This window comes from Callorhinchus milii, unplaced genomic scaffold (assembly GCF_018977255.1).
Source record: "Callorhinchus milii isolate IMCB2004 unplaced genomic scaffold, IMCB_Cmil_1.0 Scaffold4, whole genome shotgun sequence".
Classification (NCBI taxonomy): domain Eukaryota; kingdom Metazoa; phylum Chordata; class Chondrichthyes; order Chimaeriformes; family Callorhinchidae; genus Callorhinchus; species Callorhinchus milii.
The window spans coordinates 75233331-75245333 of record NW_024704745.1 but is presented as its reverse complement, the minus strand read 5'-3'; the positions used below and the strand labels follow the sequence as shown (position 1 = coordinate 75245333).

The window sequence follows — 12003 nt, the reverse complement described above, 5'->3', positions numbered from 1 at the left end:
TCTGTTTTACAATACAATAATACATTTACACAGTACCTTTCACATCAGGAGGATGTCACAAGGTACTGGACAGTCAGGGATTTGGACCTGAGCTGGGGGTTGGGATCAGGAGGAGTGGAGGGCACGGAGGGTAGCCGAAAGTGCGGTTGAATGAGTTGTGTTTAGATGTGCCTTAAAGGAGGCAAGGGAAGGAGTGAGGCATAGGGACTGTGGGATGGAGTTCCAAAGGGTGGGGTAAGAGAGGCTGAAGGCCTGACCGCCGATCGTGGGGTGGCCAGGCGAGGGACATGGAGCAGGCTGAGTGAAGGGAGCAGACAGTTTGATAAGGGGTTAGCAGATCATAGAGGTGGTAGCACTCTTAGTTGGTAGCGCTCACAGTAGCACTATATCCCGTGAAGCACATTGAGGTGTCCTTCTGATATGAAAGGCGCTACATGAAACGCAAGGATTATTATTGGAATCACAATATTCCACGTTGCATTTAATTACACATGCCCATATGACTTTAAAAATACTTACACGGATCCTTTCTCGACAATAATGTATATTAATTTAGTGCCTTTTATGTTGGGAGGACGTCAAAGTACTTCACACAGGTTGGTGGGGGTTAGAGAACTAAGGTGGAGGGAGATGGCATGGGGGGAAAGGTAGTCAAAGGCACAATTGAAGAGGTAGCTTCTACGGTGGGTTTTAAAGGATTCAATTGGCCAAAACATCACCTACTTTTGATGGGAGTCCATTTCAAATGATTTTCTACGATGGTGAGGGTGCGGGGGGGAGTGGGGGGGCGGGGGAAGAAATGAATAATGCATTCACTGACTGTTCTTCTCTCCCACTTTTGGAATCCTTTACATTGACTAATTACATTAAGGGTAAGTGTATCCATCTGCCCATCCGTCAATCTGTCCGACACACAACACTTGCACATAGGCCATTAACTCAATGCACAAATTGGACCCAAACCATCCAAAACTTCACATATTTCAAATGTAGCCATACGAATAAATTATACAAAGATAAAACCTTGTTTTGACTTTTAATTCAACCTTTTGAGAAACATACCAGTGCTTGCTCATCTTCGTAACAACTTCTTACTGACTTAAGTGAATGGTCTACGAATTTATGAATGGTCAAATATTTACAGCTCAACATTTTCCACCATTTTTGTCCTAAGACCTTAATCCCAAAATTTAAAATCATGCAGAATTTGCATGATTGTAAAGTGTATTGGTTAAAGCACGAGTGTTCTAACCAATATGCTACAGGACTCTACACTTCAATCAAACTGGCTTTATTGTGATCGATTTAGCCTGAATTATCAAGAATTTCAGCTGAACTCTGATCAAGCGTAGAAATTACAACTTGGACAAGTTAGTTTTCTATCACCCTTTTTTACAAGTAACCTTTTTTAACTAGTAACTCACTAGTGTGAAGCGCTGGCACAACTAACAGCCATTATTCCACAAATTAACTAATTGTATATGAAATGCTTTCAGAACTTTTGATTTAAGAAATTAAATTAAATGCAACTATTATTGTTGTAGTGCACATATTCAGGAAGCATTTTTATGGGAAGAGAAATAAATAGTTCAAATAGGAACTGAGGCCAGGACACTGGAAGGGAGTTTCTTCCTATGTCCTGGCCAGTAATCCCCCAAATAAAATTTGTCATTCATTTCATGGCTAGTTGGGAGACATTGCTGTATGCATGTTGGCTGCCAGGTTCAGCTAACGAATATATATTGCTATGAAGCACTTTCAGACATCTTCCTGACATTAAAGGCGTTATATCAATGTAAGAGTTTTTTTTATTATTTTATTCATTTAAGAAACCAACAGTAGGTTGGTTTTCCAGGATATTTAGATCAAATAAGCCAAAGGACCTTCTAACATCTCAGGGTTCAACAAATTCACTTGCAAACTGGTTAGACCATGAAACCATAAGATGTAGGAGCACGAGTAGGCCATTTGGCCCCTTGAGCCTGCCCCGCCATTAATAAGATTGTGGCTGATCTTCTAAACTGATTCCATTTACCCGCCCTATCCCCATATCCCTTAATCCCTCTATCCTTTAGAATAGTTTATTCTAATAGTTTATAATATTTAGTTTATTCCCCATTGCTTCACATCACTCAGGATCCTGGCTAACAATCCTCTACATAAATTGGTCAGTCGCTGCATGGAGGTTTGTGGGACCTTGCTGTGTGCAAATTGGTTTCAGTGTTGCCTGCAACCAGCCACGACATTGACGTTGGCTATTTGTTTTGAAAAGCTTCAATGTTTTAACCACTAAATCTAATGGAAAGGTGTATTATTATAATAAATTATGAACAGCAATGTATTATTTCAATAAATTAGAATTCATAAAACCAACATGCAAGACTAACATTACAAATCTAATACACATCTAGAAATACAGAGTTGAACTGATTATCCACACTAACTGGGACGTTCTAGTTTGAATAATTGGATATCACGCAAAATACAAATTGGCTTCAGCGCAAACTAAAAAAATGTTCCGTGAGGACTTGAACTGTCACTGCTGTGTCACTTAGCCCTTCTCTCACTGCCACTTTATCGTTTCCTCTGGTCTTTTCTGTCTCTAATTTTTTAAACTCTACCATATCTCTTAACCGTAAACTAGTGTCAGCCTGGCTCAGTTGTTAGCACAGTCGTCTCTTCGAGTCAGAAGGTTCTGAGTTCAAGTTCCATAACGGGACTTTTAACTCACAGTCTAGGATAAATAATAATAATAATAAAAGGATGACACTCAATGCAGTGCTTAGAGTGTGTTGCATTGCTGGAGGTGCCGAGCTTCAGATGAGATAATAATAATAATAATCCTTGCATTTGATATAGCACTTTTCACGTCGGGAGGACGTCCCAAAGCGCTTCACAGAATATACTGTAAAGTGAGTTGACAGTATATTTGTGGGCGAACGCGGCAGCCAATTGATTAATTGAGATGTTAAATCAAGGTCCCACCTGCCTTCAGGTGGATGTTCTGAATACTATGACAGAACTCGAAAAGAGAAGAGAGCTTCTCCCAGAGTCCTGGCCAACAATCCCCCAAGTAAAATTGGTCATTTACTTCATGGCTGTTTCGAGGGATATTGCTATGCTCAAAGTGGCTGCTGTACAAATATAGTCACTACATTCACAGTAAAATCCTCTGAAGTGCCTTGAGACGACGCGACGATGTGATAAGGCGTTGTATCAAACACTAGGAAAGCAAACACAATGATTCATATATAGTGTTCTACAATTGCAAATTGCACGCATGGAGTACATTTCATCAAATATACAGTCAATTCACTTTAGAGCATATTCTGTGAAGCGCTTTGAGACGTCTCGAAGATGTGAAAAGCACTATATCAAATGCAAGGATTATTATTATATTTATGTATTGAATATATTGTCTATTTTCTCCTATCACCCAAAGCATGAAGTAAGGTGTATTAAGAATTCTGCCAAATACCTGGAGAACATACACAAGACAAACGCAATTTTTTCCCTCCGCGCCCTCAATTCTTTTACATGATGGGATATTTTTTACTTGACTTGTGTGTAATTTGTGTGGGTCAGTCAGAATTTAAATATGTAATCCAAATGTTAAAAGTTATCATTTGAGTCACTTGGTTTCATCACAATTTGTCATTATTTATTCAAGGTGAATGTGAATATTCTGCTAAGAAATTCATATCTTGTTTACTTGTGATACTCCACTGTGATAATTGATTACATGAACTCTGCAGTTCTACAAGTAAATTGCAAATTGCACGCATGGAGTACATTTCATCCATTTTCATTAAGATTCAAGAACAGAGTTTTATTCTTCAATATGAACTGTCAGTTGACCACTCTAATAATACACGACTGTTTGTGGGACCATCCTGTGTGCAATTGGCTGCCGCGTTTCGTCCACAAGATAGTCAATTCACTTCAAATATATTCTGTGAAGTGCTTTGAGACATCTCAGAGATATAAGGTGCTATATCAAATGCAAGGATTATTATTATTACTCTAGTGTAAATCTTGTAGATTACAAAGCAAACAAACATCTGCGATTAAAAGCTGTACAGAAAAAAGAATCAGTGGTCATACATGCACTCATGAGGGAAAGTTTCTGACTGTTGACCATTTCAATGCTCACCAAAGGAGAATAGAAAATGTATACTTTAGAATATAAAAGATGATTGAGAGTGGACTCAATGGAGTACTGTATTCTTTGGATTGAAACGTTTGCAAACTCCTTGAACTTGATTTAACTTATGACATCAACCAAAGACTTGAGTGTTTCATAGCTCTCCAACTCATTTCCAGTTATCTTTTATGCTCTAAACTAAAGGCTTCACTGTAATATCCGTGGAATAAACCATTTCCTGGTCAATAAAATGGTTTGTAATCTGGCATTCTTGATCGATCCAATGATATGTACGAAACATGCGTCTTGAAACAAACAGCTAGTTACTTTACAGTCCAATACCATTTATATTTACAGGAGATTTCAATTTAAATAGTACAAGCAATATTTTTAAATTCATCTCCATAGATGGATGACAAACAATTACAATCAAGAAACAAAACTTCTCGATGAATCAAATTCAAGATTGTCAAACTGACTTTTATGCTCATAAATTATGCTTACCCTACCATCTGCAATTTCCTCCAACTCCATTCTGGTCCTTCAACATCAGAGACAAGTCACTATAATCCTACTTTGGGAATTTATTTTAAACGCACATGTTCTTGCATCTTTTATCCATTCCTTCAAAAACCCATCTCTTTGACTGTGACTTTGGTCATCATCCTTAAAATCCAACTTCTTTCCACTCTGTTCAGTGATCCACATCATCTTTGTAAACTGCTTTTGAGTTGTTACCCCGCAAGAAAGTAACTTTACAAGTGCAAACTAAATATGTACATCAAGAACCTATAATGGTTAACGAAGCACTCACCCACAATATATTTTTGCTGAACTGCCACTGGACTAGAGGGAGACACTAGTCATCTTTTTGATACAAAAATAGCATTTGATAAAGTGCCTTAACACATCGTTGAGGTATCTCAAAGCGCTTCACAGGATATTATTGTAAAGTGTAATGACTGTATTTGTATGCAAAATTTCAACTTGCTATTAGTATCAAACAACAGTAAATATGTAGTACACAACTTGCGTAAATAAAAAATTAAGTGCAAGTAATATTCAAAAAGGTGACTGAACTATTTGTATAAATTCTACTGCCCATAAAAGAATCAGAGGACTAGATCAATGTTGCAGCATTTATCTTATTTGTTTATGCTTTGTATTCACTACAGTATCACTGTAGTTCATTGAAACTCAAGATGAGCACGATAAGCCCTTCAAGGTCAAGCACCAAAATTTATTCTACAGTAAATAATGACTGCAAATGTTAGCCATGGATTTGGAATTAAAGGTTTAACAATGGGTTAAAAATATAGGCAAAAAGGACAGTCAATGATGCCCTATGTAGTTAGTCAAGAATGTGAAAAAGACAAAATGTTTCTTGGTCAACGATCAACGATTTTATAGGTGTGAAGAGTTCAAACCCTGGAGATACTTAATATACAAACACAAGTTTTCAATTGTGGATTTCTGTGTTTGAGATCTGAGTGATGATCTGTGTTTGTATCAAGCTCTGGCTGGTTTTGATATAATTGTCAAACAGATGTACAGGACAACCCTATTATAACACAACCATGTCAGTCCAATCTCTCCATCCTGCACTATTACAAAGTATGGAAAAATGGCCAACCTTCGAATCGTTAGACCATCATTGACATCACTTTAGTGTATCCTGCGAAATGTTTTGAGACATCTCCATCATGTGATAAGGCACTATATCAAATGCAAGGATTATTATTATTGCATGCATGAATGCCAGCATCCCATGCTAAAAATTGTCCAATTTCCAGGTTGTCAGGCTGCCATTACTTTTTTCAATGTTATGCCTGCGCTTCCTCCGCATTTAAGGGCTTTGAGATGTCCTCCTGTTGCGAAAAGCTCCATATAAATGTAAATTGTATTGTAACCCAACATTGTGTAGAAAGTGATATTAGCGGCATTTCCTGCACATAGCGAAGCCAATAGCAATCTGACAACTCAACCTTTCCCCCCCACACATGGAAAGTCAACCAGGCTGTGCTGGAAACAAATCATGGATCTAAAGCCTTAAAATCGTAGCCGCCGTTCGGGGCGTATTATAATAATATGGCCATGCAATACCTAGGCTTGCGGATTTTATAAAATAAGCATGTGTCTGCCAATAGAAGTTGTCAGGGAAACTCTATGTTAACGATGATACTTGTGAAGTCATAGGAAAACCAATGTAATACCTCTTAGAGGTGTTGATTTGGATTCTTGCGGGGTTAAAAGCTGGAAAGTCTCAAATAGCTCTCAGAAAGCATGATGTTCTCAACCTCAGAATACTTTCTAAAACCTGCTGGACTGACAGTGATCATTAAACTGAGGTCCTATTTTCAGGTAGAGTTTAAAGATCGTATGACATTATCCAAAATGAAAAAGCAGTTTCTCCTGGCCAACAAACAATCCTCCACATTCATTGGTCGTTCACTTTATGGCTTTTTGTGGGATCTTACTGGTGTGAACAGCTACAAAAACAGTCACTACACTTGATGGTGATTATTTTATACATTTTGGCACAAAATATCTCAAAATGCTTCACAGGATTTACACTTGCATAGGATAGTGTGTAGTGGCTGTGTATTTGTAGGTACACCAGACAGTAGATACATCTGTACATAAGAATAAGATTACAGATGCCGAGATGTGTTGCTACCCACCCGGAAGCTCGTAGTGAGTTCCTGGTACCTACCAATCACCTAATGAGGGCTCACATCCAGGCTTGTCGCATGTCGATCTCATGACTATCTATCTCTGGAATTTCCATGTGTAGGTGGGAATCCATGGAATTCTCAGTTTGGAATTCTTAAGCATGGTGATGGGTTTCTGCATGTGTCAAGACACCTGGCTGACCCCCAAAAATTAGATTATGGTAAATAATTAGCTGGAATTCAATCAAAACTCCTTAGCTCGTGTTAATGCAAACAATATGTTAAGTAATGCACTGGATTCTGCAATGAGTACGTCCTTGCTACTTTTTCCATTGTTAACAAGAAAGGGAGGTTAACTTTCCAAGAATAATCTGGGTTATTTGAGCAGAACACTACGGATCATAAGTACAGCCAAACCTGTTTTCAGCAGCCACTCAGGGGAATAGACCAAAGTGGCCTTTATGTAAGGATGCCCTCTGAGAAAGGGTTTGTTGGTGTGTGTAGAATTTCTGAGTGTATAGAAAAATACAGTGCACATTCAAACCCATAAATTAAACATGTGGTTTTAATAAATAACATGAATTTACTGCACTAATTAACTGATGCCAACTTCAAATACATAATAATATTACAAAGAAGGATATCCTGGCTAACTTTACACAAACAAAAGCATCTCTGCAAAATCGTTCCTCCATTTCTGACAGTCCACTTTTTCTCATTTGCAATTCTCTTGAACCACACTAAATCCTTCCCCACCTGGGCGTCTAGCAGGAATATACACTTGGGCCCACGGAAATTGATAATGCAGTACGGTAAGTAACGTAAATTAACTTAGAACTGGCCAATAAAAAGGGTGGTCTGTCTATCAACAGGGCTAAAATAAAGTGGCCATTGGTTGTGTTAGATAGGTGGTTGCTGAAGAGAGGTGGTTTATCATGGGAAATTGGTCCGGATTTTCCACGGTGATTGTTGACATCGGGTGGTTGCTGAAGAGAGGTTGTTGTTTTAACAGGTTTGACTGTATATTTAATAATGAGGAAAACATATTTCAAGAGCATTCAGTTCCTCACATCTGCAGCACTGGATACAGACAGTTCAGCCAACACAAGGAGGAAATTCCTCAACACTCCCACAGTCCTGCAATTTTCGTGCTTGATCCAACAGCGTTAGCAACCAAATGAGAAAAATAAATGTTGGCATCTTACCTCATATCCTCCAGTAAGTCACATTCCCCCTGATGCTTCGTCTGAAGTTTAGTCATTTGCTCAGCATGGATGTTTTTCAGTTCTTGAGTAATTTTTACCTGGAAATAAAACAAAACAATGCCACCAAGACCTGCATTTTGTTTTTACATAAGAAGATAACCAGATCAAACAACTATTCCTAAGGCACAGACAAACACATTTTACATTGGATAGTTCTGAGTGGAAACATAAACTTACACCAGGAGGTACAGTATTGACCTTACAATTACTGTATAACCAAATGTACATTTTTAAACCAACCCCCTGGGCGAAAAAGACACTCATTTTTGTAAAAGGAAATATAAGGAGTTCTCGAAGTACGTCAACAAACATGAAATATTTCATCGGGAGCTGCATTTGAAGGTCATTGGAACAATCTCAAGGGATTCTGCATCTTATGAGGATTTAAAAAGTCAACTTTTTTTTTAAAAAAAGAAGGGTCTGCAATCTTCCCACCTTCCATAACACACCTTCCTTAACATCCAGAGGTTTCCATTATTTCAGTCCACATACATTTTGACTGTTAGTTCTGCTACACTCGAATGGAGAGAGAGGAGGGGGGGAGGAGAGGAGATGAGAACATTTCACGTAAAATCAGTGAATGCGTTTCAGAATAAAGAGTAAAACTTTTTTTAAAAAAATACAGTCACACCACCATCTCTCTCTCTCTCTCTCTCTCTCGGTAGCAAAACGTCTCAGGGGTCGACGAGGGTTTGCAAACAGATTTCAGTCCTGAAATCTCCAGATTTACCTTCCAACCCCCCACACCCCCCAACCCCCCCCCCCCCCCCACACCCTCAACCCCCACACCAGACACACACACGGTACGACTTACAGCAGATTTACCGACAGAAACCAATCGCTCTCCACAAAGCAAACAGACCACAACCCCCCCCCCCCCACAAAAAAAAATCTTTAGCAGCAGCAGGAGAGAGAGAAAAATAACACTGCTTGATGTTTGCATTTCATATCTAAGCACTGGGGGGAGTGTCCCCCTCACACACACACACACACAACCTTAACCCCCCCCCCCCACCCCCCACACCCCCCCTCTCTCTCTCTCTCTCTCTCTCCCTCCTCCCCCCACTCTTTCCTTCACTGGTTCGACATTTCTTCACAGCAGCCAAATCAAAACAAGACACAGACAGACAGACAGACAGACAAGAGACCCAACACTGGCACAGTCTTCTCTTGACCCTCTTCCTCTCTTTCTTCCCCCCCTCCCACCCACCCACCCCCACCTTCCCCTCTTTCCTCCCCACCTTCTTCTCTCCCCACCCCCCCACCATCACCATGTGTGCCCCTCTTTTTATCTTTGCCACTCACCTTTCTCGGAGGAGGCTGCATGTCGAAAATCCGACGGGAATCATAAATCCGGACGTGTGTGTGTGTGTGTGTAGAGGAGAGAGGGAGGGAGGGAGGGAGAGGAGGAGGAAGGGAGGGAGGAGGGGGGGGGGACTAAATGGAGGACGGGAGAGAGAGAGAGGAGGGAAGGTAGGAGGGAGAGAGGGAGGGAGGGAGGGAGAGAGGGAGCTTCTGAAGCGAAGTGATGGTGGTGGTGGGGGGGGGAGAGAGGAGAGAGAGAGAGGGAGGGAGTGGGGGAAAAGAGAGAGAGAGAAAGAGAGGTCGTTGAGAGATGGGATGAGAGGGACAGGGAGGGAGGGAGGGAGGGAAGGAGGCAGGGAGAGAGAGAGAGAGAGAGATGGGGGCAGCCCCGGGAGAGGAGAGGAGGGAGAGGGGGAGAGAGGGAGGGAGTGGGGGAAAAGAGAGAGAGAGAGAGGTCGTTGAGAGATGGGATGAGAGGGACAGGGAGGGAGGGAGAGAGAGAGAGATGGGGGCAGCCCCGGGAGAGGAGGGAGAGGGGGAGAGAGGGAGGGAGACGCCGCGTTTGTTTTTGTTGTCGAGAGAGACGGTTGGAGGTGACAGAGAGAGAGAGAGAGGAGAGAGAGAGTGAGAAAGAGACACAGAGAGGAGAGGAGAGAGAGAGAGAGAGGAGCTGAGGGAAGGAGGGAGGGAAGGAAGGAGGGAGGGAGGGAGGGGAGAGATTTTTTTTGTGAGTGTTTTTCTGACTCGGCTTCACTCCGGCACCGCCATGATATCTCCTCCGCTTCACCGCCGACGCTCTCCCCCTCTCTCTCTCTCTCTCTCTCACGAAAGCCGAGCGACCGTAACCCCCTCTCTCTCTCTCTCCTCTTTCTCTCTTATCTTTCTCTCTCTCTCTCTCTCTCTGTGAAAAAAAATATACCCTCTCTCTGACAAACCAAAAGAAAAAAAAACACACACACGCCGCCGCCACCACCACCGCCGCCGCCGCCGCCTCCCACCACCCGCTGGTTGATAACGAGCGCAACAGCGGCTCACACTGGCCGGGCCGGGCCTAGTCCTGCCCTTCACAGCGGCCTCCACATTTAGCCACAGGGAGAGAGAGAGAGGGAGGGAGGGAGGGAAGGAGAGAGGGAGGGAGGGAGGGAGAGGGATAAATAAACAACAAGACTCTCTCTCTCTCTCTCTCTCGGTCTCTCTCTCTCACACCCTCACGGAGCCGCCCCCGCGATACAGAGAGTCACAGCGACACCCGGCGGCGCGGAGGCTGCACTGCGGGAGGTGATGGAGGAGGAGATGGCGGCGAATACCAACCCCCCCCACCCACCCTCCCTCCACCCTCTTTCACACTGCGGTCAGGGAGACGGTGGGTGTCACACACACCCACACACACACACACACACAGAGAGAGAGTGAGTGACCTCCTCATCAACCGCCACCCCCACCCCCCACCCACCCTCCGGACCCGCGCTGTATCAGGGATGGGGGGGGGGTGGGTGTCAGCGAGCGCCCCCCAGCGGCAGCCCCCAGGCCTCACGCCCGGTTCCAGGCCGCGGCGGGCGGTTGCCAGGGGTAACGGGCAGCGATACCCGGGTGGGTGAGCCATCGCGCCTCTGAGGGGGAGGAGGGGGGGAGGGGGGGAGAGGAAGGCGCTGGGGGTCTAAGTGCAAGTTGTTGTTGTTGTTGCTGTTGCTGCGTGGATTCGACGCGCACCACACCCGGAGGGTCGGAGTTCCGAGCGAAGACTTTCCTCTTCCACGGTGCCTCTGGCGATTAATCATCGTCGTCGTGGTCATCGTCGTCATAAGCGCCTCACGGACGCTTACTGCGAAGTGAATTGGCTGCGGACCGCGTGTGGCGCGAAACCCGGCAGCCAATTGCCCACAGCGGCGCTCCCACAAAACAGTCGTGGATCGATTGAGCGACCGAATTATTACTGTCGTCGTCGTCGTCGGCGTTGTTGGGACGTCCTCCCGACGTGAAAGGCGCTCAATAAATGGAATCTTGTTGTTGTTATTTTTAAAAGGGATTCTTACCCCCCCCCCCGGAAAAACGAGACCCGCCAGTCGACTAACGACCGGGTTCCCGCTCACCGCCGGGTAAGCAGAGGGGTGCGGAGTGAGGGAACCTGCCCGACATTTTGCCCATTTGGCGTGGGAATCGAACCCGGGTCTCTCGCTGGGGCGGTGAGCGCTCTAACCACGGAGCTACGGGGCTCCACAATAGCCACCCGGCGGAAAGAGACACAAGCTATGGGCGATTTTAACTGTGAGCGATGTTTCTCAGCGAGTCTTAACGTGTCCGCTCCATCCACTGTCGATGCAGGGACATTTGTAAAGGCCTTTGCAGTTTTGTTCTTCGATTTTGCCTCCATTCGCGGTCCGGCTCCACCTCTACACTTAGTCATAACATTCAAGATTGCTCTGTTGATCACGTTTCGCACTTGGGGACTGGAAGATCCAGAGTTCAAGTTTCAGTGGGGTCCATTCAGGCCTTAAAACGAAGAGGTAAGACATCTTAAAAAGTAAATCTCATTCGGTTCTGGGGAATGAAAGAGTTAAGCGGGGGGTCCACAAAATACACAGTCGATCCATTTTACAATATATTCTGTAAAGCTCTT

At 43.5% G+C, this 12003-nt stretch overlaps 1 protein-coding gene across 2 annotated transcripts in view; it reads right to left on the bottom strand.

Annotated features, from left to right (window-relative positions):
- Positions 1-9487, bottom strand: part of LOC103177160 (F-BAR and double SH3 domains protein 2) — a 137843-nt gene extending 128356 nt beyond the window's left edge. The window contains exons 1-2 of one of the 2 annotated variants that reach the window (XM_042333902.1): positions 9387-9487; positions 8022-8119 (exon numbers count right to left, since the gene is read on the bottom strand). In XM_042333902.1, coding sequence (XP_042189836.1) covers positions 8022-8119; positions 9387-9407 — 119 coding nt within the window. In that variant the 5' untranslated portion in view covers positions 9408-9487. Of the gene's footprint in view, positions 1-8021; positions 8120-9386 lie in introns of those variants that run through there. The other variant, XM_042333903.1, reaches the window with a different exon arrangement.
- Between the last annotated feature and the right edge of the window lie 2516 nt (positions 9488-12003).